This window comes from Perna viridis, chromosome 4 (genome assembly GCF_037379345.1).
Source record: "Perna viridis isolate PV_CMFRI_1.1 ecotype Kerala chromosome 4, ASM3737934v1, whole genome shotgun sequence".
Classification (NCBI taxonomy): domain Eukaryota; kingdom Metazoa; phylum Mollusca; class Bivalvia; order Mytilida; family Mytilidae; genus Perna; species Perna viridis.
The window spans coordinates 34,335,970-34,360,229 of record NC_142448.1 but is presented as its reverse complement, the minus strand read 5'-3'; the positions used below and the strand labels follow the sequence as shown (position 1 = coordinate 34,360,229).

The 24,260-nt window shown below is 33.0% G+C and overlaps 2 protein-coding genes across 4 annotated transcripts in view; both read left to right on the top strand.

The window, feature by feature from the left end:
• Positions 1 to 892: 892 nt before the first annotated feature.
• Positions 893 to 10,320, top strand: LOC148619858 (ER lumen protein-retaining receptor 2). Of its 2 annotated transcripts, XM_088580212.1 has the most exons (5): positions 893 to 1,058; positions 3,757 to 4,016; positions 4,796 to 5,048; positions 5,740 to 5,824; positions 8,048 to 10,320. In XM_088580212.1, exons 1-4 carry the CDS (start codon positions 968 to 970, stop codon positions 5,808 to 5,810), a joined length of 675 nt encoding a protein of 224 aa, XP_088436338.1. In that variant the 5' UTR covers positions 893 to 967; the 3' UTR covers positions 5,811 to 5,824; positions 8,048 to 10,320. The 2 variants fall into 2 exon arrangements, with proteins under 2 accessions (XP_088436338.1, XP_088436339.1); XM_088580213.1 differs by lacking the exon at positions 5,740 to 5,824.
• Positions 10,321 to 21,473: 11,153 nt separating this feature from the next.
• The window catches only part of LOC148619857 (phosphatidylinositol 3,4,5-trisphosphate 3-phosphatase and dual-specificity protein phosphatase PTEN-like), a 54,491-nt gene continuing 51,704 nt past the window's right edge, over positions 21,474 to 24,260 (top strand). For both annotated transcript variants that reach the window (XM_088580209.1, XM_088580208.1), the window contains exon 1: positions 21,474 to 21,829. In XM_088580209.1, the coding sequence (XP_088436335.1) occupies positions 21,751 to 21,829 (79 nt within the window). In that variant the 5' untranslated portion in view covers positions 21,474 to 21,750. The remainder of the gene's footprint in view (positions 21,830 to 24,260) is intronic.

The following is a 24,260-nucleotide window of genomic DNA, read 5'->3' as shown; positions in this document are numbered from 1 at the left end:
ATTATCCAATGTCCCGCTGTCACTCTGCAGGGGGCATGGAGAAACTAAAGAAAGAGGAGAAAAGTTGAAGTTTCTTAAACATCTGTTTATTTTGGGTTATATATTATTACAAAAAGTATATTTTAACCCCTGAGATTTAAAGCATTACTAATTCTCTCTCAATTGCATAATAGGCTAAGTATTTCTGATCGGCAAAAAATTGTTCTATTATGGTGCAAAGGGAAACTTTTATTACAATCTCCAGACTTAAAAAATTATCTCCCTTTTACGTCAAGTTTTGTACAAATATTGATAACTAGATAAAAAACTGAAAGCATGTTTTTTCCCTAAAATAAAAGAAAATTAAAAATGTTCGAATGTATCGCAACTAAGATCTGTGTTCATGCCACTGGCAGTGATTTAGAGATTACCCTCTTGTAATGTTGTCAAAGCACCTGTTACAGTAAAGCAGGTCACATTTGGCTGGATTTGACAAACTTCACCAAAATTCTTTGTCCAAATTAGTAGGTTGTCTCAGTAGACTCATTTTTTTATGCAATTGGGTCACTTTCTCGAAACACATCAGATAAAAAACTCAGCATAGTTTATTAATATTTGGATGCCCTGAATTTTAATCTTTCTGTGTTGAGACATTTTAAACCACATATTAATATTAATGTGAAATTCTTTGTTTGTCCATGAACTTGAAATAAATACTAACTACTTTGTCAATAGTTCCAAGGAAACCAAGTAATTGTCAAGAGAGGTTTTGTATCGAAGATTTAACAATTTTTTTTTTTACCATATGTAGTTTCCTATTTGATATGTGACGTTTCAGGTTGTGTTAGACATAACTTAGCTAATCCATGAATAATTTTGAGTTACTTCCCCTTTGTTGTCAAAAATTTCCCACAAGTCAATGCAGGCCACGTCCGCAGCCGCCATAGATTTCAGTTTTGAACGTGGAAGACGAAGTTAGCGGACAAACATGAATATTTTCAGGCTTATTGGGGACATGTCCCATTTAGGGGCTATCTTGATATTGCTTTTGAAGATGTGGAAGACTCGTTCAGTCGCTGGTAAGTTCGTAATCTCATAAATACACGCCTGTCACTTGTTGCCGGGCACCGGTTAAAGCAACGTCATGCTTAAACAATAACAACTGCTCAGTTGGACTGCAAAAATTTTGAACAGTCAAACTTTCATTTGTACTTTACAATCACTGTAGTCTTTTCCGTGCATTTCTCAATTCCAAGTAGCAACGACTGTGTAATGTAATTTGATACTTCACGTGCAACGTGTCAGCTGTTCCTGCAAATATTAAGAAGATAAAGCAAAACAACACTATCTGCTTGTTTTGTATTGCTTTTGTTTCACATTTGAGTTTCAAGACACTGCAATACAGGCTTATAAATTTGTCCTTTGTTGCTTCAGTGAATTGTATATACACATTATGTACAAGTTGTCTGCATAGTGCAGACAAAACCTACCATTTTTATAGAATGCCACTTGGCAAACACACAAGTTAGGCCTGTCGTAACAGGTCATTACTAAATATTGGTTAATTATGAGACCTGGTGAAACCTGAAATACTCCTGAAGAAACAAAAGTTTATACCCTAATTATGTTGTCTTCGGAGTTCATGATGATTATTGACTTACATTTTACTTGAACTTTGTGACACTGGACTAGTAGTGTAAATACATGTGCCAGAAACCCCTTTTCTCCCATCTTACTGAAATGCTTTTGGACCCAAAATTCGTTTCTTTCATTTTTTATTTACTTTTCTTCTGTTTTGCTCCCTTCTGGAGCATATTAGCATAAAACATTTGAGTACAGCCTACATGTGTACATGTACATGTAGCTTTAAAACATCAAGATGCAACAATGTCAATAACTTTTAGAAAATTAAATGGCTAGTTTAAAAACATGAGTCTCATATGCTGCAAGTATTTCTTCTACCATCACTAACTTTTACTCTTTAAGTAAAGTTTATGGAATATAGCAGTTCATGTACTGTGAGATTGTATACAGATTCTGTTCTCCTGCCATTCTCTTTTACATTTTTGTCACTACTGTACACAGAAAATTATTGATTTCCCCTTTTGAAAAATGTTCAACTTGAAATGTAGGAAAAGACCATTCGAATAGCAACCCAGGAACATCGTACACTTGGTAATCTGATTATTTGCAATTTGGAGTCACTGCTACTGTGAGAGGACAGATTTTCAGTTATTATTCTTTATACTTTCATTATATTGAATTCACAGTTTTGAGCAATTTTTGTATTTTCCACTTTTCGAAAGTATGTCAGTGATGTGTCAAACCAAATGTAATTGGAAATTTGTATTTCTTTGTCACACAGCTGATTCAAGTAAATCGAATAAAATGTACTGATAACAGAGATATGACAAGTACAAGTTGAGTTTGTCCTGCAAGCTTTTAACATGTTAAATATATATATGTACTAACTGTAAGTAAATATTCAATTGATGTCTGCTCATTTAACAACAGTCAATGAATTTGTTTGGTCTTTTGCAATTGATTTAAATCTGGCATTATACATGTGAGCCATTTATAAAATGTATGTGTACATGTAACAATTACATGTATAAGTGCTTACTGCAGTCTTTTATTGTTGTTAAGTTCTTGTTAACATGCTTACATGCATGGGGAGTACACCAATGTGTACAAATTTATGGTAGGTACATGTACAATGTATTTGTAGAGAGAGATTGGTTAACAAGGCAGATCTCTTCATGATTGACCACTTTTTTCACCTTGTTATTTTTGCTTGTTTAAACACAACTTTTCATGTTATGGATATAAACTCTTTATTTCATAGACTACTTTACAATATCATTTGTGGCTTTTCTCATTTTTTCCCCAATAAACTAGGTTACACACCAATACACTTTCTTGTAATAAAAATTAGTATTCATGCCATGCATTGTAAATTGCCTTAAGGCTTATGTTTGTAATTTTCATTTAAGGAAGCTAAGATATTTGAAGCAAATCTTATACAACACCTGTTAAGTTCTATCATAAAAATCCTTTGAGGGACAGCTAATCAAAGTACACAAATGTACATTCATACAATGTATATATGTATATGTACAATTTGTGTACCCAAAAAAGAAATGGTCAAAGCCCTTTGGCATATCACTTAAAGTAGCAGTCTGTATTAAAATTGGACAGGATGTTATTCATGCATGCCAAAATTAATAAACCCATGGAATTCTCTTTTATGTCTAATTCATTAAGTTAAAGACCACATAACTAGTCTTAGTTTGTTATATGGTTCTTGCAATTTCAGGATACAAATTATATAGATTCTTTATAAAATTGGCACTTTACAAGAGTTATCCTTCTTGATGTGGTTTGATTTGTTTGATCTTAGTGGGAGATAAATGTTTGGTTTTCTAAATCAATACAGATCTGAATATGGAAATCACCAACATTACATAAAAATATAGAATATGTGTATGAAAACAATGAATAACCTCTACCATGAGTAGTGTCTGAATTTTATATGGGCTGACACTTAAATAAATGTTAGATAAAAATATGAGGTAAAAAGTGAAATTACAGGAAAAAGAGATCTGTTGATACATTGACATATTTACATATGTATTATACAGTATAATGTAAACCATGGCCAGATTTTTGTACACCTTTACCTTAGTCTTATAGTAAGAACTTCTGAAGTTAGATAATCATTGTGTATAAATAATATACATATCGTGTACATGTTTTTTTTTCTTTTTTCCATTTCAGGTATTTCAGGGAAAAGTCAGATTTTGTTTGCCATAGTCTTCACTACTCGCTACCTAGATCTTTTCACATCATTCATTTCTGTGTACAACACCTGTATGAAGGTCTTTTTCATCGCTTCAATGTATTTCACCATTTATTTGATATACTTTAAGTTCAAGGCTACCTATGATAGCAATCATGATACATTTCGTGTTGAGTTCCTAGTTGTTCCAGTTGGAGGTCTTGCTTTCCTTGTCAACCATGAGTTCTCTCCCCTTGAGGTAATAACTACAATGCATGTTTGATAGTGTAAAAAATTCTTTGAACAGACATATTCAGTATCATTGTATTGATATGAAAGAAAATGTGTCCATTATTAGAAGAAAAATTAAACTATTTATTTGTAATTTTTCACTTACATGTAAGTAACGTGAGATTTGAAAAGGCAGTAAAGTTTTTTCCAGTAGGTACAGAATAAATATTAAAAGTAATATACATTTGAAATTCAGTCTTACTCAAGGACACTACCTTTTTCTATGCCCAAAATGAGTAAAAAATGGATTCTGGCTAAACTCTGAAAATTTGATTAAATATGATGGGAACAAAAGAATTTCACTTCGTCTGAAAGTATCTGAACTCAAATACAACCAGCCAAAACAGAAGACACGTAGACTTCTTACAAAATCAATAAAAACCTGTTGTGGAATAAAAAATGAATTTAAGACAAGAGGAAGAAACTTATTTTATTAACACCTGTTGCCTCTTTTTCTTTCAAAGACTTGATGTAAATTCTGTAATCTATAAATTAAGTTGAAAAAATGTTGATATTGAGCACCTTGCTTATTAAATGCATTTTTTATATATATTGAAAACGGATATTGATTTAGAGAATTATAAAAATGTAAGTTTGTCAGTGTAAGGGTATTCAGTCAGTAACTTTAATGTAAATGACCAAGTACTTCATTGAGGTTTTTACTTGAATATTTCTTTCTTGCAGATTTTATGCATTGATCATTTACTCCACCGTCTTTAGAGCTTATTAACAAGGTTTATTTTGCAGATTTTATGGACATTTTCTATCTACTTGGAGTCAGTTGCCATTCTTCCTCAGTTGTTTATGGTCAGTAAGACTGGAGAAGCCGAAACCATCACAAGCCACTACCTGTTTGCCTTAGGGTCTTACCGAGCCCTGTATCTCTTGAATTGGATCTACCGATACTATGCTGAAGGATTCTTTGATCTTATCGCTGTTGTAGCTGGTGTAGTACAGACAATTTTGTATTGCGATTTCTTCTATTTATATATTACAAAGGGTTGGTATTTTTGTTGGTTTATTTTAATGCTTTTTGATAGTATACTAGACCAAGTCACTCAAATATAGCCACTTCTACAAAACAGTTGCAGAACAGCTTATTTGTTTTTTTGCTAATTGGTTTGAATTAGATTAAATTAGACTTAGTTTAAGATGAGACTTATTGAACTGTGGTGCTGAGTGAAAGCAATATTTTCAAATTTAGGGTAGTTCTGTGCTTTCAAAATTTTAAGGTTATCATTTTTCTCACCAGTATTAGGTTAAGAGGGGGAATTGAACCACAACTTACCCTTTGTTCTGTAACATGTATTCAGGAATCAAGCAGCTTCAAATGCCATTGGGTTTTTAAGGAGAAAAAAATCCTGTAAAGAGACGGCTCTATGGAACTTTGTTCTTGTATAGCATATCTTTCTATAAGCTATAGTTATAATCTTCTGCACGTTTTAAATTGTTATCCCATGATATTTCTCATAAAGGGTTTTATAGAATACCTGATACTCATGTTTATTTGAAAAAAGTTTTTGCTTGTGAAAAAAAAAATCGGTTGAGGTATCCAGTTCTACTAATAAGAATACCTAACTTTCAGATAGAACTCCAAGCAAAGGGGAGCTTTTAAAATTATCAGTAACTTTTAAAACAAACAGATTTTCATTTCAAACCAAAAACTTTAACGAAAATTGTGATATTTTCAGGAAAGGGCTCTTTGCTGTTTACTAGCGATAAGATTGTTATCAAGGACTCTGCCCCTTTGCTGGAGGTCTAAACAGTCCGAAAATTGTACGTACTTTCACGAAACCTTTCTGTCAATGTTTCTTGTTAAGTTGTATAACCTTTTAGCTTGCATGATGGTTGCTGGTTTGTGTTTAGTTTTGACCTGTTCCAAAGATGCTGAAATCCCTCCTTATGGACTTTTTTTCCTGGTTCTTAGATATTTTGACATTTATTGCTACTATCACATCACTTTTGTGTATTTTTTTTCCTGAGCTCACCTTATATGTAATTCTTACACTTGTGATAAGAGCCAAAGAACATTTAATGACATATTTGAACTGTTTTTTGTTTGATTAGACAGAACATTTTTCATAAAGAGAACACTGTATTGTATTCCCCATAAATTTGTGAAGGCATGGTCAATTAAGTATTTTGAGGCCACTCAACCCTCACAGAAGGTAATATTGGTGACAACCCACCTTGACATGAGGGCAACCTGCTATAAAACATCCTTTACCCTAGTATGGTATTGTAAAAGTATCATAAATGGGTTTCCAACACAACTGGAGTATATGTTGACATGCAGATATATTAAAAATAATCAAGATAATCCTATAACTTAAAAGTTCAGTTTGGCCATCTGGGGGCGTATTGTAAAATTTATGATGAGGACAGCATGGCGCTAGAAGGTGAAGGCATGGTGCAGCGCCATGCTAAATTGAAGGAAAACCTATAACCTCATAGAAGCCAGAAAGTACTCATTTTTGACCATGGTTAAAGAAAAAATAATAATTATGTCCATTTTAATGTGACTGATGCATATATACATGTAAATGTTAATGAAATTTTAACAAATATTGCTTTTTTTAAATGTGTGAAAATTAAAAAGCACCAATCTTGGCTTATTCACCCTGAAGTTTATGTTGTCCAATAAAAATCATTCATAAAATATTGCATTATAGTGAACATTTTATCTTAATATGATAGTTCATTTAACTTAAATTGCAAAGTAATTTAGTAAAGTAAATAGTATATGTATTTGTTAAAAAAAAAAGTACATGTATGCTACCAATTATAGATAACACAGAAACTAACAAATTTATATCATAAGTAGCATTTGAAAGATAAATTTTATAATTAAAGAAAACACTTGCATGACATTGTAATCAATTAATTCATATAAATTTGAGGCATCATGATTTAGCTTTTATTGATCTTCTACATGGCACAGTCTCTCAAATCAACTACACGTCTAGTCTGGTGTACTGAGAACTTCTTGTACCTGTCCCTTTTCTATTGAATCTGTGCCTGATAAATTTAATTTTACTGACAGTTATTTGACCAGCTGTGTGTTGCAACAGTTACATACATTAAACTGTTGGAGAAAGAATTTACTGTTATTGTTTCTGCAGATCTGGACTTTGTCCTCGGACTTGAAAATTTTGCTGTTACTAGATTTCAATAACCTTATATCCCCCTAAAAAGAAGATTTTTAATTAAGAGTATTTACTTAGTAGTAATCAACATGTCTCCCATCTTTTATGAGCCTTGTGGGCTCAGTTCCTAAATAAATGAATTGATTTGGATGAAATTTGATGTGTGCATGAAAGAAGATGGTTGTGAGTCTGCTCAGTGTACTAGTTACAAAAGGAGATTTTCTCTCTCATTTCATAGATGTTTTAATCCAAGTTTGATAGGTAGTTGAAATCTTTTTGACAACTGTCCAGTTAATGAATTAATTACTTCCTCAGTGGTTTCCATTTGATCAAAGAAAGGCCCACCTCTTTTTCCCTGTTAACTACCAGGTATATTACTAAACTTTTCAGATCTCTGATCAAAGAAAGACCCACCTCTTTTTCCCTGTTAACTACCAGGTATATTACTCATTAAACTTTTCAGATCTCTGATCAAAGATAGACCCACCTCTTTTTCCCTGTGAACTACCAGGTATATTACTCAAAAAACTTTTCAGATCTCTGATCAAAGAAAGACCCACCTCTTTTTCCCTGTGAACCACCAGGTATATTACTCAAAAAACTTTTCAGATCTCTGATCGAGGAAAGACCCACCTCTTTTTCCCTGTTAACTACCAGGTATATTACTAAACTTTAAAGATCTCTGGTCAAAGAAAGACCCACCTCTTTTTCCCTGTTAATCACCAGGTATATTACTAAACTTTTCAGATCTCTGGTTAGTTGAATTTATGTACATTTTATCTCCTTTTGAAATGTCATATGAAGATTGAATATTTTGTCTTTGTTAAATTGTTTTCTGTTTTTCTTTTTTCAGTACTCAAAGGGAAGAAGATATCTTTACCAGCGTAGAGCTTTAGATACAGTCAAACAATATGGACCATTATTCAAATTATTATTTTTTAAATTTTTTGGGAAGTTAGGAACTGTTACAAATAATTTGCATGCTTGTTACATTGAATAATTTTGGTGCTTTGTGTCTCAAATTTAGGTTTGGCACCAGATCCATGTATATTTGTCATTGCTTAGTTGTGTCAATGTTTAAGAAAGAAAATATTAAGGTTTGAAGAATTGAAAAAGTATATATAAATGGTCTGATCATCAGATTTTCTCTGTCCTAAAAAGATTTTTTTTATGTTGGTATGTTTTTATTGAATTATGACTTAGGATCCCTTTTCATAGAAAATCACAAATTGAGTAAACCTGAAATCATTCTTCAACTTATCTGTTTGATTGAATTCAATGATTTGAGGAAAAGCTCAGGAACTTGATGAAAGTCTCAATTTTAATTTTCTTGAAACCATCTGTAGTGTCATAAAATACTCTATAGAATGAAGTATACATAACTTTGTGTATAAGAAGTAAATGGTCACTTTAACTAGCAATGTTTTTATGAAATAAAAGTCATTGATTCTTTTGGGTTTCATATAATTCATGAAGCTTAGACTTACAAAGTAAGAGTTGATTTCTATGTAGGATCAAGATGGGAAACCAGAAATGCAAATTAAAATCCTTTCTAGGTAAAGCAAACTGAAGGAATAGTATATCAGTCATAACTAAGGTCTTCTGGCCATTGTTAGATATTTGGTTCAGTTAATGCCATGACTGCACCAGTCATAAGATAATTTTCACAGGACATTTGGCTATAAATGTTACATGTAATCATTTTCTAATGCTTACTGGACTCTTTGTCCTGCAGATCTACATCATTAACTGGACCAAACTAAATTGTATTTGACTTTTCAAGTGCTCCAAATGTCTGATATGTCTTTGGAATGACTGATATGTTTTTTTATTGCCAAACTGCAATATAGCTATTTGGGTTTTGTAGAAACCATTAGAATGTAATTGTTAAATAGTGTTTATATTGATGAAAGTTTTTTAATAGTTGAAACGGTTAGAGATCAATGTTGGCATTCAAATTTTATTTATTTTTAATCACTTTTCTATTGTACATATTTTGATGAGTGATATTTGTGTGAAACTGGATACCAGGAGAAAAAACATTTAAACTTTTTGTGGTGTATTCAGGTTTAAATAATGAGGGGGCAAAGATGTCGTGTAACATTATTATTAAAATTGTCATGTTGAGTTCACTGTGTTCTGTAGTTCTTACGATTCCATTTTATCATGCCTTCCTGGAAAAATAGATTATCAAAAACAATTTTTTTTTTAAATATATCTTACAAATTTGAATACTTGTTTTGATCTAGCTTTGTAAGAAAAAATGCAATATTTTCTATTTTAAAATGTGATGGTTTTTTGACTGTAAAACAAGATGCACTTTGATGGTTAGTAGTGGATTTAACCTGTTGAAATATCGACATTAAGTTTTTATGTGATAATTGTTTCATATGTATTTGTTAAGAGTGTTTTTTTTTTCAATGAAAAATATTTTGTGCTTGCATGTATTGCTATACTATAAATTGTCTTTTTTTCTATTGGCACCCATTTTGGGTTTCATTTTAATTTTTGTTTAATTGTCAACTTTTTTTCTGACTTGCAGAAAAATAATCTTCATTAAGAAATTGTTATGGAGATCCAACAGACCATGAAAATGTAAAAAATTGATACATAATTTTTCATATTGTACAAGCCATCAGTTCTCCAGAACCACTGAGGTAGATTATTTTGAATATTTTAAAAAAGGATTATTATGCATTACCAGTCGTGATGCGATTTGTTAAGAAATATCTAGCTTTCCACCTTAACAAAATTTAAATACAACTTGCACATGAGACAGAGTTATCTCTCTTTTGCCTCTAATTCTACATTGGAAAAAAATCTAGTCATTCTGAACTTTTTAATTGCATACATAAAGTTAACCAGTAATCAATGATACTTCATTTTTGTCATTTTCACCATGTTTCTTTTTGGTCACTAAAAATTGAAAGTGGTGATAAAAAATTGACAAAGCTAATAAAAGTTTATCTTTTCTTACTGTTTATTGTCATCTGAAGTGCTATAACATTGAAATTAAAACCTTATATCATGTTAATGTGCAATTGTATGAAAGAGAATAACAAGTCATGATGTGAGTGTACATAGAAATGTAATGTATTATGTGAATAAAACACGACAGAAGTTTTATCTGGTCTTTTTATTAATTTAGATTGAAGATAGGAATTGATATAACAGTCACCTGAGCCTATAGATTTGTAAAACCTATTAGCATTAGCATTTTTTCTAACACTGCCACAGGAAAATATTTCCTTTGGCATATCCTGTTCAGGTTCAAATTCGAATGCCAAGGTCACTTTTACAGGTATTTCTGAAATATCAAGTTTAAATTCTGGTTATTTAAGCCAGTATTCAAACACAGTTAACAACATGTACTCTCAACTAAATATGCTGATTAATTAGGGTTTAAATCCCAAAAAAAAAAACCATCTAATTTAAAATAGATGACCTCATATCAGTAGCTACTGTTTATTTTTATATGACTGCAATAAAAATTTCGGTCATGTAATAATAGTATCACCCTGTTGTCCTTGTCATCTGTTAACTTTAGTTTATTAAGGATAACTTGTGTACAACTTTTCCGATCTTTTTGAAATTTCTACACATTATTCTTTGGGACATGGCTGAGTGCTTTTTAGTTTTTGGAGGTCTTTGCCTGCCCCTTTTGAAATCATGGGTTAGAGGGGGGGGGAAATGGGTATTATCATTAGATAGGAAAAGTTTATTCAATGTTGAATTTGATTTTTACGATTCAGATGTCAATCAGTTCCTTTTGAAGTTCTGTTATAACTTTTTTACTATTTTTTTATAGGTAGGCTTATCTTTTACTGTTTTTGAGATAGAGAGATATGAAATTTGGCCATACAAAAAAAATGAAACTTTTATACAACTGCAAAAAAAATTAAGTGCAACTGTTCTAGATGGCCCAAAACAAGATTTTCATGGAAAGAAATAACTAAATGAATAAATAGATAAATAACTCAAATAAAACATAAGAATATCTATGATATTGTTCCACAATGGTCAGACATGGATTGATTTTTGGGGTAAAGGCTTGAAAGGAACTTTTCAGAAATTAGGGGACAAAAAGGGCGTTACCCTGATGTTCAGACGATTACTTGACTATTTGTAAATGAATCTTTTCGAAACTGTATTACAAGGTACCACACCACAAAAGGAAAACTGGGTTGTAACTTGAGACAAGAAGAAGAAGAGGCCAGAAACATTTTTTTTTCTGATTTCTTGATAGATTGTTTATTTCTGGTCTGATATAATTTATTATTGGATTCTTCATTGAAATTCTTGCCTGCGTTTTTCAACCAGATTTCAGATATCTTTTACAGATTTCGAATTATAAGGCGCCTACAAATTGTCTTTTTATCAATTTAGATCGAAGATCACAATTTATATAGTAGTCGCCAAAGCCTGTAGATTTGTAAAGCCAGTTGTCATCTGAAACTACCCCCTTACACCGCCGAATGAAAATAGTTTATTGACATACTCCGTTTAGGTTTAAATGCAAACAATCATGTCCTTTTTACAATTATAAAAAAAAATATATCAAGTTTAATTCCGTGTTATTTACGCCAATAAACAACTTTTATTTTAAACTAAATATGCTGATTAATTTGGTTCCAATTGACAGCGATGCAACTAAAAATAGCAGACCTCCAACCTCTTATTAGTACCTGTTGTTAGTCGTTCGCGTGTTTACAAATGTAAGACACATGATAAGCCACTTAATATGTTTAGCTAGGAAATCCTATGAGATTATACAATATCACCAATACGAGAAAGAAAAATCATCATTAGAAGAGATGCTGAGTACCTATCGAAAGAGCTGTCTTCACATTTCATTCAGAGTTGTATCCAAATATTTTCAAAAAGGAGTCAATGATTCCGATAAAGTAAAAGGTTCCAGGCTATAATTTGCTCTTTTTGTTTTGTTTTGTTTTTGGTCAGTTTCTACACAAGGATGACCCAAACCGTCACTATTTCATATATATCAGAACAACAGCATTAAAAAAAAAAAATGGAGCCTTTTTGCAATAAACCGTTATGCCGAAAGGGTACGTTCTATTTTTAATAACCTTGGAAACATTCTGATCCCGTATCCCTCTGAACGAAAACAAAACAAAAAGACCAATAAAATAAACAAATCAAAACAAAATAAAAACCGCCGATTCATATGAATTGAAAACTGACATATATGTTGAACACATTTTAGTACGACATCGAAGATGAGAACTTCATCTAGACGGTGGTATACTAATTTTCCTAGGAATGGTGTAAGTCTGTGGTCTGGTGATATTGTTATTTGTAATTGTCATTCTATTTGACAATTTGGCTATTTGGCCATATTTTCAGAAACTCGGCGTTGTTTCAATTTTAAAACTAGATGTTTCTAGATTATATGTGATAAAAGAGCTGTCGATGTTTAAGGGACTTAAAAGTGCATGGTTAGTGTTTGCTTCTTCAGACTTTATTGTTGAAATCATATTCCGACTTCGGTGTTAATGTGACAATTTGTTGAATTTGCGAAATATTTTAATAGATGAGAGATAAAAGTATCTAAGAACAGGATTGATTTCAACTATTGTGGCTCAAAATAGAATGATTTGACAGATAATTTCGACCTTGAGTCAGCTAAATTGAATTCCGACTTAAAAATTCAAAACTCAGAACTGGAAAATGCCAACTAGTGGTTAGTAGTTCATTTATGTACGATGTTGGAGAGTTTTGTATTCATTCATCTTTAAACCTGTATAATCTTACGCAAACTAGTCATTTTTTATGTTATCCCTATTATTGCAATTTGACGATTTTTTTAGGTTTTAAAATCAAACAATAGATGTAAATTGATTCAGTACACGAATACTTTGATTATTTTGTTGTGATTTTGAAAAGATTCCCCACGAAAATCCCTGCGCTTGTATTTTTCACTCAGATTTCAGATATGGTTTTCGAGTGTAAAGGGGACCTCTCCCCAATGGTCTTTTGTGTTCACATACCCAGAGGCCGTGCACGTGAGCTATTGCATCCGTCGTCATTGTCTGTCGTCGTCTTCTGCTCTGAAACCACTGATGCAATTGCAATCAAACTTGGCATGAATGTCCCTTACAGTGCGTTTTGACAAAATGGATTTTGATTTTACTACTGCTAATTTTCCATTCCTAGATGGTGATATTCCTGAAAGACCCTCCTACGGTATATACATTTCAAAATCGGTCCGTTTTGCTCGTATTTGTAATAAAGTGTCAGGTTTTTATGAACGCGACAGATGTGAAGAAAAGAATTTGCACCAGGGGTATCGATATCACAAACGCTGTTTTTGTTACCGTAACAAAACTTCAGATTCTAAGATTAATCAAAGTACTCGTGTACTGAATCAATTTATATCGATCGTTTGAATTCTTAGGCCTCAAATCATCAAAATTGCAAAAATAGGGTATAAAAAGAAAGTGCGGGAATCGAATTAAATCTTATCGTAACAAAAACTTATTGTTGTAAATGGTTAATTTTATATTGAAGTCTGATTAATTTTTAAATTAACATTTCTGACTACGAAGGACATTAAAAAAAAAAGAATACACCGAAATTCATGATGCATCGTAGCAGTGCGCCAGTTGGTGTTATATTCAGGTTCGATGTCGGTTAACACGGAATACATTGATAGATAAACATAAAACTCCGACATACTGCATAATAGAACAACGAGATGTAATAGCACCCATTTATGTCCCCATTACTTTCTATGTTAAATCCAGCTATTTACAAGGGTCATAGCAAATTTTTCATGAGGACAAATGGTGCTGGAGGGGTTTCACCATGATGGACACTACTTACCTAAGAAAGAACCGCAAAATCATGAAAGTAGCCAGGTGCAGAAATCACTACTTCCGTTTTGAAATTGAGCCATATCAAGGGCCTATATTTTTGTTTAGAATTATCTTACCCTACACTTCGAAAAGAAACTGAAGTTTTTACGACTTCTGTTCATTAACTCAGCTTTCAGATGATACTAAGTTTGTATACCGCTACTTAACTATGAGAATGATATGGTGCAATATTGGGACTACTTCGTGTCATTCTGAACTACTTTCATAAATGGGTAGGCGACTGGTTCCCGAAATAGTGGTATTACACCACTAACTACTAGTTGACCTTTCGCAGTTTGTAAATTTTCTGTCAACCTCCAGGTCGAAACTGTCTGTCAAATCATTCATCATTGAAATAAACATGTCCTAAGATACATATCCACCCCCAAATAGCTACGTTTCTCAGTTGCCACAAGCGCTACAAGTTTTTGCATAGACACCTACATGTACGTGTCTTTCTGTGTGAATAGTTCCAGCGACCCGTACATTGATATTAAAATAAAGCCAAGTCTTAGAATATAATTTCAACAATTATGCCTCGTGCAAGAATCACTAGCCATGCACTTGTAAGTCCCTGGAGCACTAACAGCTCTGTTATAATAACACATGGCCAAAATAGCCAAATAGAATGATTATTACAAAAAGCAATATCAGCAGACCACAGACAGACACCATTTCCGAAATTCGTCTCAACAAAGTTTCATTTGTATTTGTCATCTCCGGGCTACCGATATGACGAGGCAGTAATCATAATAAATATATACGATACAGTGAGTGATACATCAGTATCGTTTCGAGGGTTATACACCCTTTTATTGAAAGTTTGGTAATTTGAGCAGCAGATAAAAGCCTGAAACAGGGCGTGAATCCCTGCCTGGGACCTTTCTTCTTTTTATTACTTCTTGATTGGAACCACTGTCCCATTTTTGTAAATAAATGGATCCGCCAGGGTCTGCATGAAATATCGTAAGACACTCAAAGATAGCGCTTCCTATTGGTACTAAGCACTCCTCTTTATTTCTATGATTGATGACTATTTACAATCTCGCAGAGTTTTCATTTCTAGTTAAACATCAAATGGTTAGTTATGCGTCTATAGCGCAGAATAAAGCATTTGTAGGCAATTTTGATACATCGATAGTGAACGATTGGTTTATTTGGGTATACGCATATAAATAAAACTGATAAAAAGTTAGATGACAACTATTTTTTATTGGATCGTTGTGAATACAAACCGGGGCAGATTATTCAGCATATTTAGTGACAGTAAACGTTGTTTATTGGATTATTTGTTTATTGACGTAAATGACATCGAATTAAATATGATATATATTGTATTAGGAATACATATAGAATGGACCAAACTATCTACATTTGAACCTTAATGGGTTATGCAAGTGGAACTATTTTCTTGCGTTAGTGTACGATAGTTGCAGATACTAACAGGCTTTACAAATCTAAAGGCTCTGGCGATTGCTACATCAATTCTGATCTTCGATCTAAATTGATAAAAATGGTGCTGTCCGCCCAGTTTTTCTTAGGAAATATAGCGTATAAAGCACATTATTTTCAAACACAGTTATTGATTTATCAACTGTACTCAATAGACTTATTCGTAAAGGATTTTTCAATTATTGTCTATTCTTTGAACATTGTGTTCACAAAGATATTCAACCACCAATTGCATCCCTATACGACAAAACGAAGTCATTTTTAAGTCGCTAATAGGGTTAGCGACTTCTTGCACTCGTAGTTTCTGCATTTAATATTCTCATATTATTTGCATAAATTTGTAGTTATACGCCACACAATCCTGCAGATCTTCGCCGTGTTCACCGCCACAGCGTCATAGTTCTCGCTTCATGCGAGATAAAAATGTACCTCTTAAATACCATACACACGTGTTCTACGTGTTTTTCTTGCTTGTATGAGAACGGAAAGTTCACATGAAATGATCGGTTTGCTTTGAACATTACCCAGTTTCCGATTCAGGCACTGAGGCTAGTTACAAGACTATATAGGTCATATACATTACCACGCCCCCACATATATGAATATTCATTGCCAGCTGCTTCATCTTGTTCATAGACTGGTTTCCTGTCACTATCATAATCGACGCAATTATCGCTAAAAGGTACATTTCAAAACATATCATACACATGTCTATGCGTGTTTTTTGCTTGTATTAGAATGGGAAGTTTACATTAAAAAGATAAAATGATCGGTTAGCATTGAATTTATGTAATATTACCCAGTTTCCGGATCAAACACAGGCGTTCGTCACAATTTATTATGTAAAGGTCATATATATTATCAGAACACCGATATTGATATATAGTCATTCGGTTATAACGGTTACGAAAGAGTACGCAATAATATCAAGGGAACCATCTTATTAGAGCATATTGCATTTATACCATTTCGGATGTTTAAAGATGCCAAAATCAGTGACAGTGAATATTTGAAGATTAGCGACTTTCAAGACTTCAGTCTTTGATTTAGTATTGCCTTACAACAAATCTTGCCTATTGCAACAATCCATTGTAATTGTAGTGACAATGCTGGTAGTTGTGATGTTATCTCTCAGTAACCAAGAACGTTCTTATTGTGTATATATACGTTCCATAGAGAGAATTGAATGTGTTATACTAAGTGAATTATATGATGAGATTAATGTTTGTTTTGTTTGTTCTTGACCATACATCAAAAGGGGGTGGTTAAGGCCCTATAAAACTACTTCAACTCCCAGATTTTATGTGCTAGTCCACAGCCAGGAGTTGGTTTTTGTGTTGTCGATTTATTACGTACTTTCGTTGTCAGACCTTTCAGAGCTTACTTAAAGTTGTGTTTACACTTGTTAAAGACCTTTTAGCGACATCTGAAAGTATTTATTATTTTCCTTTAAGGGTGAACCTTTCGCACTTGTCGCGTTTCATCACATCCGTTCTTTTTCCTATTTTAAAAAGCGTGAATTTCGAGAATCTTTTCAATTATGATTATCATATTCATATTTTTTCTTCTAAGATTAAAATGGGCAGAGTAACCCATTGCTGCTAAGTCATATGGATATTTTTTCAATGTCGGAAGATATTTTCTCACGATATACTGACATTGTTTAACAGAAAAGTAATTATTGTCTTGAGTACCTATAACATGCGAAATGTAATAAAACGAAATGGTATCCTTCGAAACTAAACGAAACGAAATCTTTAAATTGCGAAACGAAACGAAAAGAAAAGAATAAAAAATCATCATAATTTTGTCACGTACGAGTTGAAATGTGCTAGTTGTACTATGCTTGTTGAACTTGTTTGAAAAGGAGGTATCAAGGCTGGATTATTGTTGCATTGTCCTTCGATTTGACTCGATATTGCTATTTATTTTTTTTCAATAATTTTAGTCACTGCATGTGACATAATACACAACTGAGGTTGTTTAGTGGCCATGAACGAAGTCACGAACGGGCATACGGACGACTAATAAATAAAATACTGTGATAGCCCCATAAATACATTTTCATTCATTCATTCAAAAAAAAAAAAAAAAAAACTTCAAAGGATATCTAATGACGACCCCAGAGAAATGACCTTTGAAGTGTGCATCATGTTATATTTGCTAGGTGTGAACTGTGAGGGGGTTCCTGGTGTAAAGAAACAATTTCAAATGAAATTAACTCCATTTAATTTGGGAAAATCTAAAGGCCTTCGAAATGATATAACACCATATAATATCTGAAAATGTCAACAGCTGGAAATTACAAATTCGGTATTTACACAGGTCGTTCTTTTGAAGCTTTAATGGTATGCGGTTCATCGTGATTTTAATTTTTAATGAATGAAATTGCTTCGATTGGTCAGTTATTGACCAATGAAAACAGAACCCCTAGTTGTGTTACATCAATGCTAAATGAGCTACAATGGGAAACCTAGAAGAACGCTGACATGATGTATAATATCAACCATGACATGATAAATATACCACCTGTATCTACCTAACAACACAGGTAATGCCAGAACGCGGGGAAACAGCACCTATAGACAATTGCACACCAATCGAGACACCTACAGATTCTCGTTCTTCCCAGAACTATCATGGACTGGAACAGCCTTCAAGACAGTGCCAAACATGCCAGTACCATCGAGGCATTCAAGGGGCAGCTAATCAACACCATAGCTGCCTCTCACTAGCCATAGACAGCAAAATGTCATGTTTTAACCTAGTATACATAATTTGGTTTTAAAGTCGTAAATGCGGGGCTTTTAGCTGTGTCCTGGGTGCTACACTGTATTTACACTCTAATGAAGAAGAAGACATTTACTCTGCTATGGACATGAATAAGAGTAGTACATACTTACATACATACATATACATACGTTAATCTTGGTTAATCCTTTTTGAATATTTATCGCTGTATACATATAAAGATTTATTTTAAGTACATATTATATGTAAATATAGTTACAATTCACGTACATTTATTTTCTCCGTTCAGTTTCGTTTCGCAATTTATAGATTTCGATTTATTTCGTTTCGTTTCGCAGTTATAGGTACCTTGTTTTCCTTGCTATATAAAAGCATGGAGTGTAATGGTTTGAATTTCTCACGCATCTTCATGTCCAAACGTTTGAGCACAGCTGAAGTGGCTATATTCTCAACATTTTTGTCCATGTTAATATATATAAATTTGAAATAAATACTTTAATCTGATGGGTTTAAATAATTTTGTTATATCTCAATGGATAAAAAAGTATTGACATGCTCCTATTAAGTTAAATTCATAGCTATTTTTCTCATGTTTAAAGATAAAAATATGTTTGAAATGAATTTATAAGAATTGGCTTTGATAAAAATTTTGTCTATTGAAAAATAACATAAATTTCTCATATGCATATTGTTTATAGCGCGAACTGCGAAGTGCGAAGCCAATTCTTAAATAAATCTCAAATCAATCATCTTTTTTTTTAATTTGTTGTTGTTGAAAATTTGACCTACTTTGTCGCATAAGTTCAAGTAATGAATTAAGTGGATTTCATAGTTTCAGTTCTTCGCATAGTATACGTGTATATTTTTGCCTTTTTTCACTTATGCATCTTAAAGGTTGGAGATGGTATGCAGGTGCCTTCACCGCTTCAACTTTGAACTAACGGACCTGTAGTAAACTGGTTTGCCTGTCATCGAAACTAAGAAAAATGATACCGAAAAAATTAAACTTGAAGAGCAACACATGCAGTATGGAAACACAAACAAAAAGAACAGATACAGGAAACGAAAGAAAACACACGGGTCAGAAAGAGGAGATATAACAAAAAATGATAATGCAAAAAAAAAAAAAACACAAAAAAAAAAAACTAAAGGAACATTGACCATATACATCGTAATTAAGGTACGCATACCCCAGTGAAGTACTTTTCCTGATTCACCCGCCAGGTGTCGATTCCAGAAAAAAAAACCCAACAAATGTGTGCTTTTGGACAGTTTTACCCACCACATCAATGGAAAAAAATCACTGTTGAGGCCACAGAATTTCAAGTTAGATGCTGTGACTTAAAAATATCCTGTTTCCCAAAGTTCCTTTGGTTATAGATGATACCGCTAATTATAATGATCATGCACCGAAATTAAGTAACAACACATCGTCTGTATAGCCATGAAAGTACAATATCTAGTTTAACCTAAAGATAAATTTGGGCGTCTTGTCGAAATGTTTGAATATTCGGCCTCGCAAGTTTAATTCTAAGAGTGAAGAAACATATGACCAAGCTAGTATAGGACCACAATTTGTTCATGTTGGAATGCGGATAAAAAATTGTCGATTTTAAAATCAAGGAGAAAAAAATGATATTATTTTAAACTTGCTATAGTGCATGTTTATGTTTTAAATAAATGCATTGGAAATGCAACAGTTTGTTGGGTGTCAACGTAGGGTCAATGTAGGTCCTTTAGTTATGAGATTTAAAATCAATCCATTGTCATATTTGGGTCTTTTATCTACATACAAACGGTTTTGGAAACATTAATTTGGAGGGAAATATTTTCCATTATATACATGCGTTGCAAAGTGGCCCTACAGAAGTAATGATGTCTGAAAGAAGCTAGTTTAAAAAATGTCATGGCTAACTATGGGATATCGCACGACGGCGATGTACCTCCAGTACAACGGTGTTCTGTGTGGAATGTGACAGAAGTGGCAGTTAAATTCCAAATTTGACAAACCCAACATGATTTACACCTCATACCACGTTCGAGGTAGGAATTCCGCTTCGAAATAAAATCTGGAAACAAAATTGTTCATGAAATCTCATTTTTTTCACAAATTCTTTTCCCCCATTTCTTTCTTTTTTTTGCCTCGGCATTTAAGTCTGGTCACGCTTCTCCCAACCTGAGATCCTGGATCTTCTGCATTTGTGCATAATTCAAACTCCCACTAAACTGAAATAAGAAAAGCCAAAAATAATATAATACATGATGTAAAATGCCACTCAGCTTTCTGTTTCCGATCGAAACTCGGCGGAGGTCGACCATTTGCTTTTGAGGGACGCTGGGAGTTTTGGTCGAGGCAGATTATCTTTGCAAATCGGAAAATTTATTTATTTTAAATTGGTAAACTGTTAGATTTTTTTCTGGGTGGTAGAGACCACTATTTTCTTTTTTCCATGCCAAGATAACATACATGAATTTACAAAAAATGCTCCATTCCCCCACCCCCGTACTTCAGAAAAACTTCCCATCATATGTTCGGCCCGGAACAAGTACTTTTCCAAGCAGTCTGAATAAAATATACAATCTGAGCAAAAACGTTAACACATCGAGGTTTAATCTTGATTCAAGTTATTGATATCACGGAGTGCATATTATCTAGCTACTTGCATAGGTCAATGTTACAGAAATTTCATTATGTGCAACAGAACTGAGCTGCATAATGGTACTACATATGCAATTCACAATTTTGCATGAAGTACCGTTGTCCAAATAATTATAGCCGTTATTGTTTTGCTTGGTCGCCTCCGTGAGGCACAAAACCCCCTTTTATTTTGAACACAAAAGGCAGCGATGAAAATTTTAATTATTCCCCTGTGTGAACTCAGCGAACTGAATATATATTTATTGATATTATTATATATCTTGTATTCAATAGAAACCTCCCGGGTGCAGGGAATGTTTATCCTTACTGTGGATTGGTAATTAGGTCAATAGATATTACATGTAGGTCACTGGGTTTCACGCCATGATGTTGACCTGTGAACTTTTGATTCTAGGTTACGATGTTTTCGTATTTCTGTTGAAAGTAATATATTAATAAGAAAATGTATGAAAAATAATTCATGCATTATTATTTCATTTCTGTTTTCTTATAAAATTAAGTTTAAAGGTACATATCGACGATTTCTCGACTTCGCTTCTCAGCGGAAGGATATCTTTCAATCAGGAAGCCGCCATAGTATACATAGAAAATAGCGACAGAAGATGTAAACCAAAATTTTGTGTGTTTCTTCGTATTTTTTGTTTGTTTGTGTATGACGATGTAAAAAGTCAAACTGATAGAGTTTATGGACTTAACTTTTGCAATGTTACTGCTATTCTTATTCGACTGAATTCGAGTTTTCTAACGGTAAAGCACCTGTTGACAAATCTGTTGAACTTGTTAAATTCCTTGATTGTGGAAAAAACTTAAAGAATCATCATGGTGGATTTCATTAAAGGTCTTGTCAGCAAGAATAAACGACGACTCAAAGTAGATGGATTCGATCTGGACCTCACATGTATCCTTACTAGCTAATTCACACGCATAAGGCAATGTGTTGTTTTACTCTACGACCTATTCTTCCCCATTTATAAAATGTATTTTGTGTCTATTTCATACTGTTGTTCCAATACTAGTTTTGTCTATGCTACGAATTTTGATAGTGAAATAATCATGCAAGTAATGTCTGGTGGTGCGACTTACAGAGTCCTTCCAGAGAATGTCTAATGAATTAGACCATTAGGCATAACAAAATTGGACTATAATATACAGAATCAGACTGTTGAAATTTGTTCTTATGCTTTTTAAATTTTTTTATTCATTTTAGACGGCCAATTTTTCAGTGGAAAGAGAAATAGACTTTATTTTTTAAGTCTGTCAACAAGACTAAATACCATAAAATACCGACCAATTATGTGTATTCCTCAATGAAAATTGCTGTATGATAGCTCTTTTTTTTAAAGAAATGCTCATTTTGTGGAAAAAAATTATCAGCAATCTATTACACTATTGAGGGTTCTCCATGACCTCTTTTTGCATGGCACTGTGCCCTGTGTTACTTTCCTTGCACCATGTGTTCATTTGGTGTGCATTGTGTATTTAAATTTGCATCATGCATTGCAAATCGCCACTGTATTTCCCAAGTACTCTTGTTTATTAATGACCTATACCTGTTGTAAATCTATATGATTGGTGCGTGTGTTTGTTGTAACAATAATTTCAATGTTTTGATTGGTAATTTCCAGGGGTTTAATGTGTCAGGGAGTGAAACGCAATGTGTAAAGGTATCTTGGATCTGTCTACACTCAGCGTCACATAAATAATATACTGTTAAAATTTGAATAAAGATATTTTCTATGACTTTATTGACACCTACTGTTGTTTAAATTGTCTTAAATGACTTGCTCATTCGTTTAGCCGAACGGCTTCTCCCTAAACAAGTCGCTTATTAGCTTAAATCATGCGTAATCAAACCTTACGGGAAAATCCCATACTAATATCTGCCATGTTGGTTTCTACGTGACGATTTGTTTACAAACGAAGTTTGTAAGTTCCTGTCGAACTCCGGTGACAATCGTCTGCTTGATCAACTTCTCGGTATTGTACATTGTTTGCATAAAATAAATCCGAGATATCTGAAATAACGCCGAAATGCATTCTGGGTTCTTCGGTTTTTGGACAAACCATTTAAAAGTAAACAACATCTCCTAGCAACCCGATCACTGTAAACATGGCCGACTTTTTACAATGTAAATATTGGCACCGAGAATTAAAATCTGACCGGAATTTAACGATTCAATGTTTAGGGAGAAGCCGTTTGGCTAAACGAATGAGCAAGTTATTTAAGACAATTTAAACGACGGTAGGTGTCAATAAAGTCGTAGAAAATATTTTTATTCAAATTTTAACAGTATGTTATTTATGTGACGCCGAGTATAATTTGTGATTATCATCATTGGCAAAATCAATGAGATTCAAATAAGCTGAATGATTTCTGCTATGTTTTTAAATGAACAAAAATTTGAAAACTTTTCATTAAATCAAATATGGAAAGTACTAAGCGTTTAATTCAATTTGATTACAATTGATATGATCAGAAATGGAGGAAGACAATCTTAATTTATACAACAATGTCTTAACGATGTCGGCAATTATCTGACACAGAAAAGCAGTTCAATTTGCCTAACTTTTATGAAAATGTGATGGAATGACTCCTAAAAGTTCTAAAGGCTTATGTAATGACACAATTTGGATGAAAACGACGTTTTATTGTCTAAGTTCTCGAGGTTAACTTATAAAGACCTTGTTTAATGGTATCAACAAAATGGCCACACCTTCTAGTGGTTTTAATTTCTCCGGAGCTGAAAAATTGGTTGGCGAGAATTACTTGCCAGTAAAATCTGCTGCTTGACCAGTAGATTTCTAATAATGCATCACAAAAACAGATTTTGTCTAGGTTTACCTTTATATTTTACCTTTCTTAAAAATTGTAAATTTTTTCTTGATGTATGAATGGGTGAGTGTTTGAAGTACAAAATTTGTATGTTAGTCCAGATGTACTTGTAGTGTTAACCTGGAAGCCTGGGTAATATTTTCATTCCACAAGTTTCTCTCAAATATAACCCTGGTCACTGGCCATTATATGTTCTTATATGTTGCAGTATTTTTTTTCAAATTACTTGTATCATCTGTAGATACATTGTACAAATGCACAATGATTAGATTAATTTAGACAAATTCATCTTTGTTTTTTTGTTATTTCATAAGAGACAATTTACACATACATTGTGCATATCCATTGCTGGTGACCTAAGTCTATTTTATTAGCTAACCTAGGGTCACTTAGGATATTGACCAGGGAATCAGATTAGGTGTAGTGTTTGTGTCTCATTTTTTAATGCAGTAAAATGGGTCTGTCACTCAAAATTGGTTATTTTTGTTCATTTCTG